Genomic DNA, 20551 nt, shown 5'->3' with positions numbered 1-20551 from the left:
TATCTACAAATATTTTCCTATGGATATCAACTTGGCTTCTTCAGTTATAGCCTTTGGGGTCTTTGCTCAAATATTGCCAAGTAAGGCTGACCATCCTGTATAAAATAGCAAAATTATTCCTCTTATTAATTTGCTTTATTTTTCTCCCTAGCACTTATAACCCTCTGACAAATGACATATTTACTTGTTTATTTCCTTCTATAAACTGCAAGTAACATATGTTCGTGTATTTGATTCCTTTAATAGTCCCAGGCATATTTGATGCTTGTTAAATATATGCTAAATGAATGGCCTCCAAAGTTGTCTTTTCCTATAAGTAAGTAACTTCAGTAGTAAGAAGACCAACAGGGCAAGACCAAGGGAAAGGATTGCTTTCTGTCAGATGAAATGTTCTTCTCCAATCAATCAAAGGATAAATTCTACTCAAAGCTCAAACATAGCTTGACACAGTCCTGTATTTTTAAATTAACAGAATTTCAAGAAATGTTAGAATTAGCTCTAAAGTGGACAGAGATAGAACTAGAAAAAAAAAAAAAGAAAGGTAGAATTATCTGATTCCCACTCCCCTTTGCCCTATCCCCATAATCTATGCATTCTGGGTTTCAGAGTGGATTTATAACTTTATCATTTTGTTATTTAAAAATGGATATAATGCCACTTTACTTTTTCCACACATGGTATTTCTGTTGGTATTAAGATCTTAGGGGGCTGGGATTTGGCTCAGTGGTAGAGCACTTGCCTCAGCACCACATGAAATAATAAAGATATTGTGTTCCTCTACAACTAAAAAAAAAAAAGAAGAAGAAGAAGAATTAAAAAAAAAAAGATCTTAAAAATTCGTTAACAAGATTGTGGTTAACTTTGCAATTAGAAAACACAGTGCCATGCCTAGGAATTGAACTACAGTTCCCAGAGTGCATCTCTTAGGAGAACTCTGGGAAGTGTGGCAGAAGTATGCTTTTTGACAACCATAGAGAACTTTATCAAGCATAGGGATTAAATTACATTTCCCAGAGTGCTTCTTTTAGGAGGATTCTGGGAGGTGTGGCAGAAGCAACAATGGTCTTCTCCAGGGAAGAGAAGTTGTTTGAACTTGAACATTTGGAGTTTGCTGGTTTCTGCTGATTCTTGAGGCCTAGGAAGGCACCCCCCAAAGAATTCAGAGTGAGTACAGTAGAACAGAAATGTGCTCAGGTTCTAAGTGCAAGAAGTTATTTTATAGGGAGACATAATTAGAACTTAATAAAAGCTCTTAGTTACAGTGTTTTACAATTTAGGTTAATCTCTTCTCTGTCTTGAAGAAACCAGGGGAATGACCAGTTTTGCACTTGTGAAGCTATCTCATTAACTACAGTTCATCACTTTCTGATACCTCTTTGAAGAGTTGTTTAAAAATAGAATTTGCTAACTTCTCACTCTTTGCCTTAATTTTTTAGTTAAAGGAGGAAACACCATCTTTTAGAAAGCAAGTCAGAAGACCTTGAAATTTGTACCCCAGTGGTTCCTCAGGTCCCCATATTGTTGAGGTCTATAGTCATGCCAAGATAGATGGACTCTCTCCAGAGGGCTCTCCCAAACATCAGAGTCTTAACCTCTTCTTGGTGATAGCAACATAAAGACTTGAAATGAGCTTTTTTTGTTATGCTTTTAGGCTTTATAAATTAATCCTTCTCCTGGAAAGATGAATAGAATGAGAAATGTGTGTGACTCGTTGATTTCAGAGAGTTCAGAGAAATTGTTAATCTTAAGGTCATCATTTATTAGTTTTTGAAAAAAGTAATATTACTTTTCATTTCTATTAGGCTATGTACTTTAAAGGGAAAAAACAAAGAACAAGTCAGCCATGATAATTCAACCATAGGCTGGTGGCAGAAACTGGGCAAAACATCAGACAGCCAAGTACACTGGGCTACATAGATTCGTCAGTAGTTAAAACCGCAACCAAATAGTTCTTGCAGTTCCCAGGATCCAAAAAATACTCCAAAGGAATTCCCTTTGACTCACAGGGAATATGCCGAGGTATTTCCAGTAACAGTGGCTAAGAAATAGCCTCATTGACCAATTAGTCCCAGGAACTACTATTTTATGATACTTTCTTTTATTCAAAAAGGAATAAGTACATACGGTTATAAAAAATGTTCAAGTGCAAACTGGACAAGGTGGCACACACCTGTAATCTCAGCAACTTGGTAGGCTGGGGCAAGAAGATCACAGTTTGAAGGCCAATTTCTGCAATTTATCAACACCCTGTCTGAAAAGAAAAAAAAAAAAAAAAGGGCGGGCGAGGGGCTAGGGTTGTGGTTCAGTGGTAGAGCACTCACCTAGCACAGGTGAGGCACTGGGTTCCATCCTCAGCACCACGTAAAGATAAATAAATAAAGGTTTTTTAAAAAAAACGGCTGGGGATGTAGCTTAGTAGTACAGCATCCCTGGTTTTTTAATCCCTAGTGTTGCAAAAAGAAAAAAAATTAAGTGCTGAAATGAATAAAGTAAAAATTACAAGTACCTCTTTCAGCCCTTAGAATCTCCTTCCCTCTCTCCAGAATTAGTCACTGTTAAGAGTTTGGTATGGGGCTGGGGATGTGGCTCAAGCGGTAGCGCGCTCGCCAGGCCAGGCATGCATGCGGCCCGAGTTCGATCCTCAGCACCACATACAAACAAAGATGTTGTATCCGCCGAAAACTGAAAAATAAATATTGAAATTCTCTCTCTCTTAAAAAAAAAAAAAAGAGTTTGGTATGTGTATTCCTAGTCATTTGAAAAATATAAACAAATACACAAATTATGAACTCTGGAATATATGTATATGTCCATTTCTTTATAAATTCATTAGACCATGCTGACCAACCAAATATTACTTACTTTTTTCCTCCAGTTTAAGGCATAACTGGCAAATAAAAATCATATATGTAATATACATACTATAACATCATATGTAAAAATTATATATGTATATATGTATATATATGCATCACACAATTTTGATATATGCATTCATTATGAAGTTATTAAATCAAACTAATCCATCACCTCACATTCTTGTGATTTTTTTTCAATTGTAGATGAACACAATACCTTTATTTTGTTCTATTTATAAAACAAAATATTTATTTATTTACTGTGGTGCTAGGGATTGAACCCAGGGCCTTGTGCAAGTACTCTACCAACTGAGCTATATCCCTAGCCCTATTTATTTTTTTACATGGTGCTGTGGATCAAACCCAGTGCCTCACACATGCTAAGCAAGCGCTCTACCACTGAGCCACAACCCAAGCCCTTGATTTTTTTTAATTGTAGAAAGGACACTTAAGATCTATTCTTAGTAATTTTCATATATACAATACATTAACTATAGTCATCATGCAATACAATAGATCTCCAGAATTTAATATCCTGTCTAACTTAATTATCCTGTCTAAAGTATTATTTTAGTGCTTTTGATCAACATCTCCTATTGCCCCCTTGCTTTTCTTACTTAATGATAGATTCTGAATAAACTTCCCTATTACTACATAAATATTTTTAACTGTTATATTATTTTCTATTTATTTTTAACAGCAAAGTGTGTTATTCCATTTCATTATAATTTTTAAAACATTCTTGTACATGTCCTTCTCTTCCTAGAATAAATTCCTAGAAGTAGAATTGTTAGGTGAAAGGAATGCTTATTTAACATTTTAATAAGTATTCCTAAATTGATCTCTAAAAATATTGTTTCAATTCACATTTTCTGAATTGTATATGAACTAAAAATATTTACGTCAAATATAAATATTGACTGAAAATACATTTCTCCCAATATATCACACAAATCCCTGGGTTATTAAAATGGGGATTTTACCTTTAAATACTGTCTCAAAGAGTGCTTTGCAACCCACATATCACATATTGCCTTCTGTGAAAGCTAGTTATATATTGGTATTCTCTCTCTTGCTAAAGTTTCTTGAATGTAGGAATTTTCATCCTATAAATTTTTGTGCTCCTTAAGAGAAACCCTGTATAAAGTCAATATTCAACAAATACTTTGTTGACTCCCATTGCTAAATATATTTTACCCTTGCTTAGGACATAGATTGCAGCTAAAACTATCCAAGGATTAGTCACCAGTGACTCATAATTATGCAACCAAGAAGTAGGCCTCAAACTTTACTTATTCCTTTGTAGGTTAAGGTCAAAGTTTGCTTCCTTTGGGCACAATTAAAGGGATGGCTTATTATTTAGCTGTACTGATTTTCCCATTATTTTCAGTGAAAATTTGTGATTTTTTTTTTTTTTTTTTTTTTTGCTGCTAATATGAAAGGTATTTTCATGGGGAAGAAAATACTACTGACATACAATTTAAAAGGAACCCTGCTGGGGTTGTAGCTCATGGATAGAGCACATGCCTCGCACATGTAAGGCACTGGGTTCGATCCTTAGCACCACATAAAAAATAAATAAAGATATTGTGTCCATATTTTTTTAAAAAAAAAATCTTTTAAAAAACAAATACATAGGGGCTGAGGTTGTGGTTCAGTGGTAGAGTGCTTGCCTACCATGTCTAAGGCATTGGGTTCGATTCTCAGCACCACATATAAATAAATGACTATCAACAACTAATGAAAAAATATTTTTAAAATAAATAAATAAATAAATAAAAGGAACCATGGGGGCCATGGATGTAGCTTAGTGGTAGAGTGCTTGCTCAGCATGCCCTAAGCCCTTGATTCAATCCCCAGCATGGAAAAAATAAATAAATAATAAAAGGAACCATATTTTGCAGAATGGATTCTTCAGATACAGTCCCCCCCCCCCTCTTCTAGTGAGCTACAAAAGATAGAAACTGTCTTGGATCCATGTGAATTTATATAACTGCCTTTTGAAATATTTTCCTACTGTCTATGATTTTATATTTTTCTTATCTACAGAATTTCCTATTAACTCATTCCCAGAGGGATGTTGGTTTTTATGTATTCTGAGAAACTTTGTTTCATTACTATGGAGATATCCCAGGCTTTTTACTTGGTCTATTAATTAGAATAATGCTTGACATTTTAATAAATAAACTTCAAATTTTCAGTAGCCAAGCTGGATGCAGTGGTGTGTGCCTGTAGTCCCAGCTATTTGGGAGGCAGAGGCAGGAGAATCACTTGAGCCCAGGAGTTCAAGACCAGCCTAGGCAACGCAGCAAGATTCTATCAAAAAAATTCAATGGCCAGCAGTATAACTTAATAGAAGAATACATGCTCCCTGCACAAGGCCTGGTTTCAATCCCCAACACCAAAAAATAAAAATAAAATCATTTTAGTGACTTAATATGGCTGAAGCTCTTATTTCTTTTCTTTTTTTTAATCTTTATTTTATTTCTTTATTTTTATGTGGTGCTGAGGATCGAGCCCAGGGTCTCACACATGCTAGGCAAGTTCTCTACCACTGAGCCACAACCCCAGCCCCATCTTATTTATTTTCTTGTAGTGCTGAGGATTAAACCCAGAGCCTGTGCACACTGGGCAAGTGCTCCATCGCTGAGCTACATCATCCCTCAGCCTGTGTGGTAGAATTTTATTTCTCACTCACAAATAACCCAACCTAGAGCATCTTTGGTCAGTAGACAGCTTTTTCTCCATGTGTGAGTCAAGGATCCAACTTCACCATCTAATCTATCCTTTTCCCATGGAGTCTTACAAGGAGAAGGAGAAAAAGAGAATGGAAAAGGCATACGCACTTCATGATTGCTTCAGCCTAGACAGGACATACCACTTCCACTCATATTCAATTGTTAGGACCCAGCCTTTGTTTTCCCCACATGCAAGGAAGGAGAGAGATTTAGGCCATAGCCTGGCAGCCATCTCCCAGCAACAGTTCCACAATATGAAAGATAATTAGGTGATTCTCACAACTTATCAGCTTGGCAGAACAAATTTCAATTTTGTAGATTAAGAGAGAAGCACTGAAAAATTGAGATCCTGAGGTTAGTTAGTGGTGGAAGTGCAATGGCGAAGCCAGATCACCTGACTCTTATTTAGTTTCTCTTAATATTACAAAGCCATCCTAACCTGGCTTAAAATATAACTCTTGGTGATTCATTACTTTAATTTTCTTTAAACTCCTTTTTTCTCTAGGGATCTCACAATGTCTCTATATTGTGGAATAGCTTTCAGAGGAAAATCCTTTTGTTGCTATAGGCTGCTGTCAACCTATGTCACTAAGTCTAGGTAAGTTGTGACTAAGCTGAGCCCTGACTATTCTGTTCTGGGCCTAATAAGTTATGAAATCTAAACAGCTCAAAATCCCATTTTGAGGATTAAGTATGAAATTACCATTAAGAATGTTCAATATAAATTATTTACCATTGAAAAGATTTTAAACAAATGAAATTTCCAATAATATCTAAAATACCTAAAATATCTCACACTGTTGAATGTAAATTCTGTTAAGATTTTGGAGCTATGGATGTGGCCCAGTGTTAGAGCACTTTCCTGACACACATGAGGCCTGGGTGCTATCCCCAGCACCACCAAAAACATAAGGATAAGATTTTGTCTCTTTCACTATGATACCTTAGTGCATAAAACAGTGCAACTATGAAGTATTACTGAATATATTAATACTGAAGTATTAATGAATGAATAATAAGGAAGGAGTTAAATAAATTAAAGTTCATGCATAGATGGAATAATAAACACATTAAGAACTATATTGAATAACATTTCATGAAGTTTCCTGAAAATAATGCGGATAACTCCAATACCTCCTTCCCCCCTGAAAGAACTAACCTTCAGCGAAAAGCAGACTAGAAAATAAAAACCTAGGGGCTGAGGTTGTGGCTCAGCGGTAGAGCACTTGCCTCACATGTGCAAGGCCCTGGGTTCGATCCTCAGCACCACATACAAATAAATAAAATAAGTGTATTGTGTCCAACTACAGCTAAAAACTAAATACTTTTTAAAAAAAGAAAAGTCTATAATCACACAGAAAGATGACAAAGGAATTTTTTGTCTTAGCCTGGAGAAATTTGAAATCACTAGCCTGCTCTCATAGTTTCGGGGTTTGAATGTTTGCAATCTCTGTGGTATAGCCCAAGAACCCCCACCTAATAAAGGAACTGAAGTAGTAATCCTGGACTGATAATACCCCTGGGACACCTTGCAAATCAAATGTAAAACCCTTCAGGAGCCAGACACACACAACCAGGCTCTCTAGTTAACCTTACCAAACTTGAGTGCCGAGTGCAAAATTAATAGGCATAAAATTCTTCATGAGAAAGAGTGAACAAACAACAAAATTGCAAATTTTTTTGATATTTTTGGACATTTACATGTTTGTCCTTCTTACACTGAGACTCCAAAAACAATAACAAAATTATTGAGAAGAAGTCTAAGAAATGAGAATCTTAAAGTGATTAAATGTATTTAAAATGAATTGAGGCCGGAGTTGTGGCTTAGTGGCAGAGCGCTTGCTTAGCATGCGTGAGGCACTGGGTTTGATCCCCAGCACCACATAAAAAATAAACAAATAAAATAAAGGTACTGTGTCCACTTACAACTAAAAAAAAATTTTAAAAAAATAAATAAAAATAAAATGAATTGAAAGCATGAGAAAAGAATAAAAGTCTATAAGTAAAGAAGGTTATGATATAAAAAATGTTTATATATGTTTAAGAAGAAAAGACTACAAAAGAGTAGGTATGACTGATTCTAAATATACCTATACATGCACTGATGTATAATCTTAAAGTTTGTAGAGTTCCAAAGTGTAAATAGTGATCATCTCTGGTAGGATTGCTGATTATTTCCTTTTTAAAAAAAATTGATAATTGTATATTTTCTGATTTCTAAAGAATGACTTTTTTAATGGGTATAAGAAAAAACAGCTAAAGGTTTTCTTGGTATAATTTTAGTATAGTAACTTCTATACTATTATAACTAAATGGAGAAAATGAATTATTTTAAAACACAGTTCTTTACTGAGGAGAGTATGAGTATGAGGAACTTTTGGACTTAGTTCCTGTTCCATTTGTGGGTGTTTTGCTTTTTAGGGTCATTTGGGCAGAGCACAGGTTGTACCACTCTTAACTCTTTTGTGAAAGCAACAGTGTTTGTTCCATTATTTATATTTAGTAACTTCTTGGTCACTCTACTTTGACAAACAAGGAGTCTTTACTCCTCATTCCAGGCTGCAGTCACTTAAAATGAGTTTTAAAATATCACAGGTCTTAAAAGATCCAGTTTCTTTTGTCTTCTAGTTATAAAGAGCTCATTATAATTACCTTTATTACACAATCAAAATAAGTTCCTAAAAATGGCTACTGGAATGTGTTTGTCATTTTGCTTTGTATTTTCACTGTTAAGCCAATGCTCCCTACTGGTGTTACAAATGCTCCCAGATCCTACAGATTTTCTGATTTCTGTCAGTAAATCATATTTTCCACTTACTTGACAAAATATGCCATATACCTAAGAATCTGTTTTAGGGTTTTTGATAGGCAAATTTTTTTTGTTGTTAATTCCAAGGCCCAAAAAAGCATCTGTGTTCAATCTCTACTAATCACATGGACCCTGACTCAATTCCCGAGGATCTTGAAGGAAGAGATCAGACCACACTTAATAAAAGTATTGGAAAAGCCTAGAATTCCATTTTATCTCTTTCTGAGAAATCAATAAAAGGATGTTTATTTTCCCACATTTTTATTTTGGCTATTGAAAATATTGTCCTCATTAACAAGTCACATATAGGCTTCATCAGTGGTCCCTTCAAAACAGATAAGCTGCCAATAGTGTCTACTTTTGGAGCTAGATGTTTAAAGTCAGGGTACACTGAAGATAAATGTGTTTCTTATCTTTGCTTGATCAAATGAAAGCTCCTGAAGGTATAGTGTCTGCTCCTTGGCCGTCTGCAGTAATCAAGTCTGCTCCTTTCTCTAGGTATTCTTTGGTTGATGTTTCATTATGGTACCTGTTTTCCTTTCACTCCACTGCCTGTAAATTCTTGCCTCACAGTATAATATTGGCAAAGTTCCTTGAGGTTCATTCAGTAAATATTTTATTACCCTCGAGGTTCAATAAATATTTATCAAATTGAGCCATTCAGTATGCTAATGACTGAGGTGCAGAGCTGAGAAAGGCAGACTCTGCCCTTAAGAAGATCAAAGTCTTCCAGGGGAGTCAAATGAACAAATAATGTGACAGTGCACCCACAGAAGTGTGGGCAAGGGGTGCAGTAGAATGAAGAACAGAAGCAGTGATTGCCTGTAGCCACCTCAAATCCTTTATAGAGCACATCAGAATGCAAATAAATAAGTAAAGGGAAATAACCATGGTGGGAGAGGGATGCAGGAACAGAACTCTCAAAAATATATGCTATGATAGTAAGTATGGTCTTGTAATGGCTTAATTATTTCCCAAATGCAGGTATTTATTTGAACTGAAAGAAGATGATGATGCATGCAGAAAAGCCCAGCAGACAGGAGCATTTTACCTCTTTCATAGCCTGGCTCCTTTGCTTCAGCCATCAGGACATCAATACCTGGTCCCCTGGCTTAACCTATTAGGTAAGCCCAATGCGGACGGGTAAAGTAGATCACCTGTGGCCACTAAGCAGAATTCAGTCCATATTGGATCTCAGAGAAATATTCTTGAACTTTAGCATCCAATTTTTTCAAACAGCTTCTGCATCTCAAGCTTTTACAGCTGCTTCTGCCAATTAGTCATTTATTGTATGGACAACCTTAGTTGACCAGTCAAATATTAGGTGATGATATGAACTCTGATATTTTAAACCAGAGGTCAACAAAACTGCTATGAAATGGAACCTGCTGCCTGTTTTGTAAAAACATTTGTTTTTTCAGTGCTGGGGACTGAACCCAGGGCCTCATACATGCTGAACACACTCTGCCATTGGACTACATCCTCAGCCTCTATAAATAAATTTTTACTGGAACAGAGCCACAGTTATTCGTTGACATACTGTCCATGGCTGCTTTTGCCACACAATGGCAGCTGAGTATTGTGACAGACTGTATGACTCACAAAGCCTGAATTAATTAGTATCTCTTTATAGAGAAAGTTTGCCAACCTCTGCCTTACACTGGTGATTTCCAGCTTCCATGGAGTTGTAATTGTTTTACTGTTTAAAATTTGCATCCTTTCTTAGTTTTTACTAGATAAAATTTGCATCCTTTCCTAGTTTTTACTAGATTTTTGTACTGGGGATTGAACTCATGGGCACTCTGTCGCTGAGCCACATTCCCAGCCTGATTTTGTATTTTATTTAGAGACAATGTCTCACTGAGTTGCATAGTACCTCATTTTTGCTGAGGCTAGCTTTGAGCTCATGATCTTCCTGCCTTAGCTTCCTGAGACACTAGGATTACAGGCATGTGTCTCCTAAGATCAAAATTTAAAGTGAATTAAAATTAATTTGTTTAGAGAACTCTTTTTTAGTGTGTATAAATATAGATATCTAAGCAGTTGGGATTTAGTGTTTTTGTTTTTTTTTTAATGGGATCTCAATATCTTACTATGTTGCCCAGGTTGGCCTTGAGCGCCTGGGCTCAAACAATCCTCCTGCCTCAGCCTCCTGAGTACCTGGGACTATAAACCTGTACTATAGCACCCAGCTGGGATTGGATATTCAAATATTAACTTTCAGTTTTATATTGATACATAAATATAACAAGTCACTATATACTGGCTAACTTCTAAATACATTGCCAGTAAATTTCTGTCATGGGTCAGATGTTGGAGTACTTGCATAGGTAGTTTCCAACAAATACAAGGGCTCCACTTGAAAGCAGTAAACATTTTTTTCAATGCCTAAAGAAGTTGACTGTCACTCATTTTATGAATGAAGAGGTATGTTCCTTGCATCGTACAATGGTAAACAGAGTTATACAGAATTCCTCAGATTGCCGTTGAGAAATTGGAGGCCAAAGAAGTGATTAACCAATGAATGTTATACAGCTAATTAGCTTCAGAGCAGTGACTTTAAGCACAGTTGGCCTCCATATCCTCAAATAACTGTGGATGCCAAAAAAAATTTTTTTTAAATTGTGACTGTGCTGAACATGTATGGACTTTTTTTTGTTATTTTCCCCTAAACCATACAGTATAACAACTGTTTACTTAACATTTGTAGTGTATTGGTGATTGCAAGTAATATAGAGATGATTTAAAGTTTATGGAAGGATATACATAGGTTATATATAAATACTATACCATTTTATATAAGAGACTTAAGCATCTGCAGATTTTGGTATCTGTAGGTGGTTCTATAATCAGTCCCCACAAATACTGAGGGGCAACTGGATAGCTAAAGTAGATGATTTTCTGTAAGTCTAATCTGGCTTCCGTGATATTATTGAAACTCTTGTTTTTGTTTGTTTGTTTGTTGTGTGTGTATGTTATGTTTCTTAGAGTTGGAAAGGCTCCTGGGTAAGTTTGGACAGGATGCACAGAGAATAGAAGATTCAGTGCTGATTGGATGCTCTGAACAGCATGAAGCATGGTTTGCTCTGGATCTAGGTCTGAATAGCTCCTCTTCCACATATGGTACATAACACTTTCTAGTGGGTACTTCTCAGCAATTCTCAGACTTTGAGATTTCACAAAATAATATTTCAAGAAAAATTTTAGGAGTACAAAAGTTATCAACTTTTAATTTTTTTTTTTAGTAAGGTCATAAAATTTCTATCATTTAAAAGAAAATAAAGGACATTTTTAATGTTTGCTTTCTAAGCTAAGTGGTGAGTACACAGATATTTATTGTATTTTCTCCATACCTTTATACATTTTTTGCATTTATGCACTTTAATATATCATACATAGATGGGATATAATTTCTCATTTTTCTGAATGTACATGTTGTAGACACATTTTAAGTCTTAAATATTTTATAAGAAATGTTTTGAAATTCATATCATCATAGTATTGCTCTTACCAATGAACAGAAATGAGTGTTACCATGGGGTAGATCTGGGTCCCCAGACCATCAGGTGGGAACCACTCTGCTCTAGATTTATGGCTCCTATCAAACTTTCCTTCTCTCTTTAAGGGTCTGTGTGTAAATGTAATGATGCTGGAATGAGGTTCAGAGAGGAATTTAGAGGTCATTTCATCTCTTTTCTAGGGAGAGTTTGTGGCTAATTCAAATGAGTTTATTGCCTTGAAGAGGATCTTGAGAAATACTATGCTCTAATGTTTCCCAAACTAGCCTGACCATAAGAATCACCTGGTGCTTGTTAAATATAAAGAAAGAAAGAATTCTGGGCCTCACTCCACACCTGCTGCTTCAAAATCTCCAGGTAGGAGCTTGAGAACCTGTATATTTTTTACTTTTCCCAGTTGAGTCTTATTAGGCAAGTTTGGGAAACACTGATCTATCAAGATAGACTGGGGTAGGGGCTCAGAGACAAATTTGACATTTGTTTAATTTCCTTCTCTCTTCTGATTTTCTAGCCTCCTTACCAAAATCTGAATTGGAGACGGAACTCAAGGGGTCTTTCGTTGAGCTGAGGAAGGCTCTCTTTCAACTGAATCCAGTGGATTCCTCCTTGTTATTCACGGTAGGTTCTGATTTATCAATTCTGTAAGAAATTTAATAAAGTTGGGTCAAATCCATGTGTGCTACACAAGACTAGAGTGACATTTGATTTCTTCTTTTGTGGATTATAGCCCTGCCTACAAATTTTGGCAGGATAGTGTGTTGTAGGAAGTTTGCTGCTGCTTCTTTATTTTACCCTTGTTTTTGGCAGAGTTGCTATCAAGGCTCTTTTCTCCTAAGGACATGCAGATCTATGGCAAGAGAGTCCATCAGCCTCATAAATATTATTATTGGCTCACAGAAGGACATACAGAATGTCTTTAGCCTGAGAAATAATTTTTGAATTGTTTTAATAACTTGTCCTCACTGCTTTAGATTCTACTTCATTTGGCATTTTGATTGTCTATTTGATTTAAAAACTCTGAACACTTAGTTGCAAAAAAAAAAAAAAAAAAAATCCAGCCTATTAAAGAGAAATACATGGGGGTGTTCACCTATACTGAAAATGTTTTCTTTTTAAGCTGGTCATGAATACATAGGTGCTTATTATCTTTTTATATTTTATTTAATAATCATAATACACTCTGTGCTTCCTTTTATTCATATTTCTGATGCTAGGGGAATATATCCAGATAGTTTCATTATCTTAAACAGTTAGTAACCAGTTAAAGATAGTGAAGTAGAAAGGGATTAGCATTTCCCTCTACGTTGCTCTAGATACCAGGCCCAATGTTGTTGTGGATGAACCTTATTCTCTCCAAATGAAACCAGGCCCCTCTGTGTATTTCTAGGCTCAATCTCTTCTCCGTTGGCATGATGATCATCAGTTCTGCAGCAGAAGTGGGCAGCCCACCAAAAAGAACATGGCTGGCAGCAAGCGTGTGTGTTCTTCCAATAACATAATCTATTATCCACAGGTAAGGGTTGCTTTAAGGAAACAGTAATCCAAGAAGGCTGTGAGTTACACTGTCCTGGGGAAGGAAGCCTGTACAATCAAAATGCTTCCTTAGCTGGACACGATAATGTCCAGGTTAGGGAGGCTGAGACAGGAGGATTGAGAGTTCAAAGCCAACCTCAGCAATTTAGCAAGGCCCTAATCAACCCGGTGAGACCCTAAATAAAATACAAATAGGGGCTGGGGATGTGGCTCAGTGGAAAAAGGCTTCCTTAATTATCTATTCCTTCTGTCCAGTTAGCAGGCCCCAAAGTGCCAGTGTCTAATTTCTGTTCTCCTTCTCTAGATGGCTCCTGTGGTGATCACTCTGGTGTCTGATGGGACCCAATGTCTGCTTGCCCGCCAGCACTCCTTTCCCAAGGGACTATATTCTGCTTTGGCAGGTTTTTGTGATATAGGTAAGAAGTGTGGGGGGATATACAGGTGATAGTGGGGGACAGAAAATCTTATTAATAGTAGACATTTCTCTGTTTTGTTACCATACTTCTTTGAATCTCAAGCACCATCTTTCCCTTTTATATCAAGAAAACTGCCTTCTGGCATTATGAATTTCCAATATTGTGTTAGGCAAAATTTCAAACACAGCATAGTTAAGAAGATTACATAGTGAACACCCATTCAGCTACTACCTAGAGTCAATACTTATTTATGCCACTAATTTTATTGCATATCCATTCATCTATCCATCAATTCATTTTATCTCTGATGTACAGATTGTGGACCTAGTATGCTTTTCTCTAAATACTTCAGCATGCATAATACTAAGATTTCCATATTTATTACAGGGTTGTTGTTTGTTTTCTTTCTTAGTTTATTGGAGAAAAACTTAAAAATGGTGAAAAGTGAGATTTTTATTAAAGGTGAGGGCAGTAGTAGCCTCTCCCATTGAAGCCCTTATATAATATAGTTATAATATATAACTATAGTAGGAGCTGGGTGCGGTGGCACACGCCTGCAATCCCAGCAGCTTGGGAGGCTGAGGCAGGAGGATCACAAGTTCAAAACCAGCCTCAGCAACTTAGTGAGGCACTAAACAACTTAGTGACATCCTGTCTCTAAAATATTTTTTTTAAGTGTGGAGGATATGGTTCAGTGGTTAAGCAGTCCTGGGTTCAATCCCTGGTACCAAAAAAAAAAAAAAAAAGGTGTGTATGTGTGTATATATAATCTATCTATCTATCTATCTATATATATATATATATATAGAGAGAGAGAGAGAGAGAGAGACACACACACACACACACACACTCAGATATTGAGGACCTCCCAAGAGTATTTTATTGAGACTTTAGAGCCAGTTTTTTACTCTCTTCACAATGGGCTATCATGGTACAGAAATATGATGCAAACTTCCGGCTCCAGAACTGTCCTGAATTAATCTGAGTTCTTGCAGGTGAAAGTGTGGAAGATGCTGTCCGAAGGGAAGTTGCAGAGGAGGTGGGACTGGAGTTGGAAAGACTAGAGTACTCTGCATCCCAGCATTGGCCCTTTCCTAACAGCTCACTCATGATTGCTTGTCATGCAACCGTGAAACCAGGACAGACAGAGGTAAATTCTTATCTTTCATTTACTCTGGGATATTTCCTTTGCTTCATCCAATCTGCTGGTCTGCAAGTAGTCAGTGAGCTAGTGAGTGAGTCTAGTCCAGTGGGTGTAGATTATACAGTGATATGTAAGATTCGATTTATACCCTCAAGGAATTTGCATTCTAGTAAAGGAAACCAATAATTGCCACTCTCCCTTGCACATATATCAATCATAAGACAATTTCTTTATATTTTTAACTATTGAGGTATAATTAGCATATAAAAAGCTATAGATATTTAATATACCCAACTTGATGGGTATATTTAGATAAATATACCCCATGAAGCCACCAATTAATCTTTATGAATGTCATCAACTTACCCATCATTTCCAAAAGTTTCCTCTCGTCTCCTTTGTTTTTTTTTTTCTTTTGTGGTAAGAGCCATTTACAAAAGATCTATCCTTTTAGCAAATTTTAATATATTCAAAATAGTACTGTTAACTATAGGCCCTATGTTGTACAGGTCTCCAGAACTTATATTGTATATTATTTTATATTTTGTGTATTTATTTTATGTTCTTTGACCAACACCTCTCTATATTCCCTTCCCTCCAGCCACTCCACTCTTTATTTCTATGTATTTGACTCTTATATTCCACATGTAAGATCACACAGAATTTGTCTTTCTGTATTTGGTTTATTCCACTTAGCCTGCCCTCCAATCCATCACCTTGTTGCAAATGCAGGATTTCCTTCTTGTTTAAGACTCAATAATATTGCATCATCTGTATATGCCACATTTTCTTTATTCATTCCTTAATAGACATTTTAGTTGTTTCCGTATCCTGGATATTGTGAACATAGGAGTTCAGATATTCCTTCAAGAGACAGATTTCATTTCATTTAGATATATACCCAGAAGTAGTATTCCTGGATTAAATGATCATTTTCCTTTGTTGCCAGCTATTATAAGGTATGAGGTGATACCTCACCATGGTTTTAATTTGCATTTCCCTGGTGATAAGTACCATTGAACATTTTTTTATATCTTTTGTCCATTTGTATTTCTTCATTGGAGAAATGCCTATTTAGGCATTTTGCCCATTTTTAATTGGGTTATTTGATGTTGAATTGTAAGAGTTCCTTACATATTTCGGATATTAACTCCTTATCATATAAATGGTCTGCAAATATTTCCTCCCATTCTGTAGAGTGCCTTTTCATTTTATTGTTTTGTTTCCTGTGCAGAAGCTTTTTTAAAATTTTTTAAATTTATATATGACAGCAGAATGCATTAGAAGTTTTATTACACATGTAGAGCACAATTTTTCATATCTCTGGTTGTATACAAAGTATATTCACACCAATTCATGTCTTCAAACATGTACTTTGGATAATAATGATCATCATGTTCCACCATCATTTCTAACCCCATGCCCACTCCCTTCCCCTCCAACCCTCTGCCCTATCTAGAGTTCATCTATTTGCAGAAGCTTTTTTGTTTGATATAATCCTATTTTTGCTTTTGTTGCCTGGCTTGTGATGTCTTATCTACAAACTCATTGCCCAGTCCAGGGTCTAGATGCTCATTCTCTATGTTTTTTTTTTTTTCTTTTTTTTTTTTAAAGAGAGAGTGAGAGAGAGAGAGAGAGAGCATTTTTTTTTTTTAATGTTTATTTTTTAGTTTTCGGCGGACACTACATCTCTGTCTGTATGTGGTGCTGAGGATCGAACCCGGGCCGCACGCATGCCAGGCGAGCACGCTACCGCTTGAGCCACATCCCCAGCCCGAGAGAGCATTTTTTAATATTTATTTTTTAGTTCTCAGCGGACACAACATCTTTGTATGTGGTGCTGAGGATCGAACCCGGGCCGCACGCATGCCAGGCGAGTGCGCTACCGCTTGAGCCACATCCCCAGCCCCCTATGTTTTCTTTTAAGTGGTTTATGGTTTCAAGTTTTGCAGTTAAGTCTTTAATCCATTTTGAGAGTTTTGTTGTTGTTGTTGTTATTGTTGTTTTGTTTTTTGGTATCTGGTGCATGAGTAAGGATCCAATTTCATTCTTTTTGCAGTTGTTTCAACATCATTTATCTGATAAAATTTTATTTTTCATCTTTAGATTATACTAGTACCTTAAATAATAGGCATAAAATACATATATCAAATTTAATGACCGATTTTAGGATTCATCTCATTGCTCAAGTTAGTCAGGATCTTGGGGGCTAATGATATAAAATTATAGGAACTTCTGGTTTAAAGGTGCTTAGATGTTGTCTTATCTAAGCTCATCTCACTCATTTTCATCTGTGGCATCTCTGAGCCAAAGTGTGCCCATTATATGCTTTGATTTTTATAGAATATTCTGTTTTGATTTCCTGTGGACAAAGTTTGCATTTGTTTGCTTCCTGCAAAGAAGATACTATGCTTTTGATTACCATTAACCCTTAATCTTTACAAAAAATAGTAATATTTGTAAGTTCTCTTTTAATTCAATCATACAATCAATGGAGGCACAAAGTAAAACAAGTATTATTCATAATTTACCACTCAGTGTTAACCACTACTCTTGATATTTTAGTATTTGTACTTCCAGACTTGGTGGGGAGGGGCTTGCTTTGAACCCAGGGTCTCCTGCATATGAAGCACATGCAGAACCACTGAGCTATATATACTCCTAGCCTTATATTTTCAGGATTTTTTTTAAAGTATCCTATTTTAAAAAAACTGTTATTTTTTCAAATGCATTTAGGTCTCATTCCTAGTTGTACTTCTCTTGTGTCTGGGCCATATCTAGAACTGAGTTTCATTTAACCTGTAGATCCCAGGTGTTGCCTTCCAAGGTAATCATTTTCTTATTTTTGGCCATAGTCTTTTAAAATTTTATAGTTCCTAATCTTACTTTGTTTTATCCTCATGTCTTTCAGATCCAGGTGAACTTGAGAGAACTAGAGGCAGCTGCCTGGTTCAGTTATGCTGAGGTGGCTGCAGCCCTGAAGAGAAAGGGCACCTATATTCAGCAACAGAATCAGAGTTTTCCATTTCTCTTGCCCCCAAAGTTAGCCATTGCCCACCAACTGATTAAGGAGTGGGTGGAAAAACATGCCTGTTCCCTGCCTAATTAGCCCAGGTAAAGCCATTGAGATCCCTCCTTGGATTGCTGAAGGACATACCAGAGATCCATTATAAAGGTGAGGTAACACAAGAGGAAGGACAACCTCAAGCTAACCCACAGCAAGACAGCTGTATCAGCAATGTTAATGAAAAAAGTTTCTAATAATGGGCCCTCAAGAATGCCAGTGTAAGCTGCTATGGTGGTGCAGGCCTGTGGTCCCAGCTACCTGGGAACATGAGGCAGGAGGATCACTTGAGCCCAGGAGTTTGGGGCTAACCTGGGCAACATAATGGAACTCCTATTTTTAAAAGAATGCCATTGTGATAGGAAAAACAGATGAGATGTCAACTATAAAAATCAGAGGGAAGCATGAAGATTAGTGTGGATGTAGACCTTTGATCACTCATTTTCTCTCAGGCCTTAGGAGCAAACATCTGGTACATGGCTTGTTAATGCTGTGTTTCCTGTCTGCCAAAATGTACCTGGGGTAATTTTGGTGAAAATCTTTATTTTAGTACTGAAAATATGTAGCAAGTTTCAAATCACTACTGAGTTACTTTTTATCCCCCAGAATTATGAAAAATTGTGCAATATAACATTTCTGAATTTGTGTACAGGTACATTCTTATATATGGTAATCAAATAAAAATTGTATTTCTTTAAGTCATCTGAAAGGCCGAGGAAGGAGGGAACTCGGGTCTTCCTGGGAGTACTCTGCCATAAATCAGAGGTAGTGAGGTTCTGTTGAGGTAGTTGAATCTCAGAGGGGCTCAAGATGATTAAACACTATTTTTGTGTTCTCAGCTCTGTGGCTTGTTCAATTTGTGAATCAGTGAAAGGACTACCAGTTTGCCATGCTTGTTTTCCTAAGTGTAAAAGAACCACTGTCATTTACATACCCAGAAAGTGCTGATTAATTTCAGTTAAAGGATTAGCAAGGATAAGCAAAGGTCAACCTGAACCATTTCTTGAGATTTATGGGATAAACCAAATTTAGGATAACTCATCATTCATATAGGCTGATCTATACCTTGTCATAAGTGAGGAGTGTATTTGGGAAAAATAAAATGTATTTCCACACCTTTGCTCAGATGTATTTTTTTTCCTATTCTATGAATTAAGAATTTTAAAACATGAGGATGGGAATGGGTAGGAAAGATCCCTTTTTGATGTGACAATAAAATGTTTTAAGTGTGCTTTCCAAGTCTGCAGCACAATTGAAACAGTGTGTAGAAGAGATGCTTTTAGAGGCCAGGACTGGGGCTGTGGCTCAGTGGTAGCGTGTTTGCCAGGCATGTGTGAGGCACTGGGTTCGATTCTTAGCACCACATATAAATAAATGAATAAATAAAGAAAGGTCCATCAACAATAAAAAAAAAAGAATAACTGTGGGAAGAGCCATTTCTTCAGATGATTCTAGGCATTAATTTATGACTAAAAGGCACAAGCCCCAGAGACCCTTAAGATTATTCACACATTGATGTCCCACAGGACTAAGCAAAAGAGATTCTAGAATTGGAAAAGTTGGAGAAATGAACTTCCTTTTGACTCCAAAGGGTCATTGCTATCTTCCCTGCCAGCAAACCATCAATGCTTTGGGGAAATCAAAGTGCCTTTATCCACTGTCCTTGAGGGATAAAATGTGATGGGACTTTATTGTCCTGTTAGATTGGCATTTTGCCTTTCCCTGGGGTGAACCCAGTATGTAGAAAGGAAATGTACTTAGGAAAGAGGACCAGAGATTTCTTCATATCTTGTAATCAGAAGAAAACAGTTCAGGGTCCATGTGTATTACTGTCTGCCAATCATTTCCATTTCTGTGGGTGTGTTTGTGAGCACATGTGCACACATTCCCCATCTGAAATACCAGTAGAAAGGGTAGTGTGCAGGGTTCCGGTTATGAGTTTCTCAAACTTATCCTGGAATAACTGCTTTTTGATTAATGCGGTTTGGGTTTTTTTTTTTTTTTTTTTTTTTGGAAAAGAAAAGACTAACAGTCACAACGTTGGACTTTGTTTTCCTACACAATTAGGAAAAGGGCTTTGCTATAGAAAATGATATCTGAAAACAGGCGGAATACAGGGTTAGGGTACTGAAAAAGGCAGATAAATAGAGGAAACTGGTACAAAGTTTTGGGACTGGAGAGTGAATGTATGCAATGAATTATGGAGGTGCTGAGAATAAATAGAATTCAGCTGAGTCCATGATGTAGCATAGCAAAAACAGGCAGAATGTTAAAACAAATATATTTGTCACCAGCATGAGCTTGGCTTAAGGTCAGGTAACCATGGTAACAGAAATTAAAAAGCAATGAATTCATTCCTTATTTTTGCCTGTTTTCCTTTCTCTGCTCAACATTTAATCTTCCATGAAGATAAACTTTATGTACCACAAATACATTGTGGAAAAACCTATTTCTCATAATCAATCTGGAAT

At 36.4% G+C, this 20551-nt stretch overlaps 1 protein-coding gene across 3 annotated transcripts; it reads left to right on the top strand.

The window, feature by feature from the left end:
- The first annotated feature begins 1014 nt into the window (after nucleotides 1-1014).
- Nucleotides 1015-19200, top strand: Nudt13 (nudix hydrolase 13). 3 transcript variants are annotated; one of them, XM_046419934.2, is made up of 10 exons: nucleotides 1015-1164; nucleotides 6102-6194; nucleotides 9390-9529; nucleotides 11394-11528; nucleotides 12435-12541; nucleotides 13311-13436; nucleotides 13761-13872; nucleotides 14868-15022; nucleotides 17753-17843; nucleotides 17928-18065. In XM_046419934.2, the coding sequence occupies exons 2-9, from the start codon at nucleotides 6112-6114 to the stop codon at nucleotides 17795-17797; spliced, it is 903 nt and encodes a 300-aa protein (XP_046275890.1). In that variant the 5' UTR covers nucleotides 1015-1164; nucleotides 6102-6111; the 3' UTR covers nucleotides 17798-17843; nucleotides 17928-18065. The 3 variants fall into 3 exon arrangements, with proteins under 3 accessions (XP_046275890.1, XP_046275889.1, XP_046275891.1); XM_046419933.2 differs by lacking the exon at nucleotides 17753-17843 and having other exon boundaries at nucleotides 17928-19200; XM_046419935.1 differs by lacking the exons at nucleotides 6102-6194; nucleotides 9390-9529; nucleotides 17753-17843 and adding an exon at nucleotides 12106-12280 and having other exon boundaries at nucleotides 1041-1164; nucleotides 17928-19200.
- The last annotated feature ends 1351 nt before the right edge of the window (nucleotides 19201-20551 follow it).

This window comes from Marmota monax, unplaced genomic scaffold (assembly GCF_021218885.2).
Source record: "Marmota monax isolate L192 unplaced genomic scaffold, Marmota_monax_Labrador192_F-V1.1 WCK01_AAM20220418_F8-fsc00019, whole genome shotgun sequence".
NCBI lineage: Eukaryota > Metazoa > Chordata > Mammalia > Rodentia > Sciuridae > Marmota > Marmota monax.
This window is presented reverse-complemented; position numbering and strand designations above follow the sequence as displayed.

Bases quoted from the DNA above. Each gene is read 5' to 3' on its own strand.
- Nudt13 (XM_046419933.2), top strand. From the start codon at position 6,112: ATGTCTCTATATTGTGGAATAGCTTTCAGAGGAAAATCCTTTTGTTGC. The intron at 12,542-13,310 runs GTAGGTTCTGAT...GTGTATTTCTAG, and splicing joins ATTCCTCCTTGTTATTCACG to GCTCAATCTCTTCTCCGTTG. The intron at 13,873-14,867 runs GTAAGAAGTGTG...GAGTTCTTGCAG, and splicing joins GGCAGGTTTTTGTGATATAG to GTGAAAGTGTGGAAGATGCT.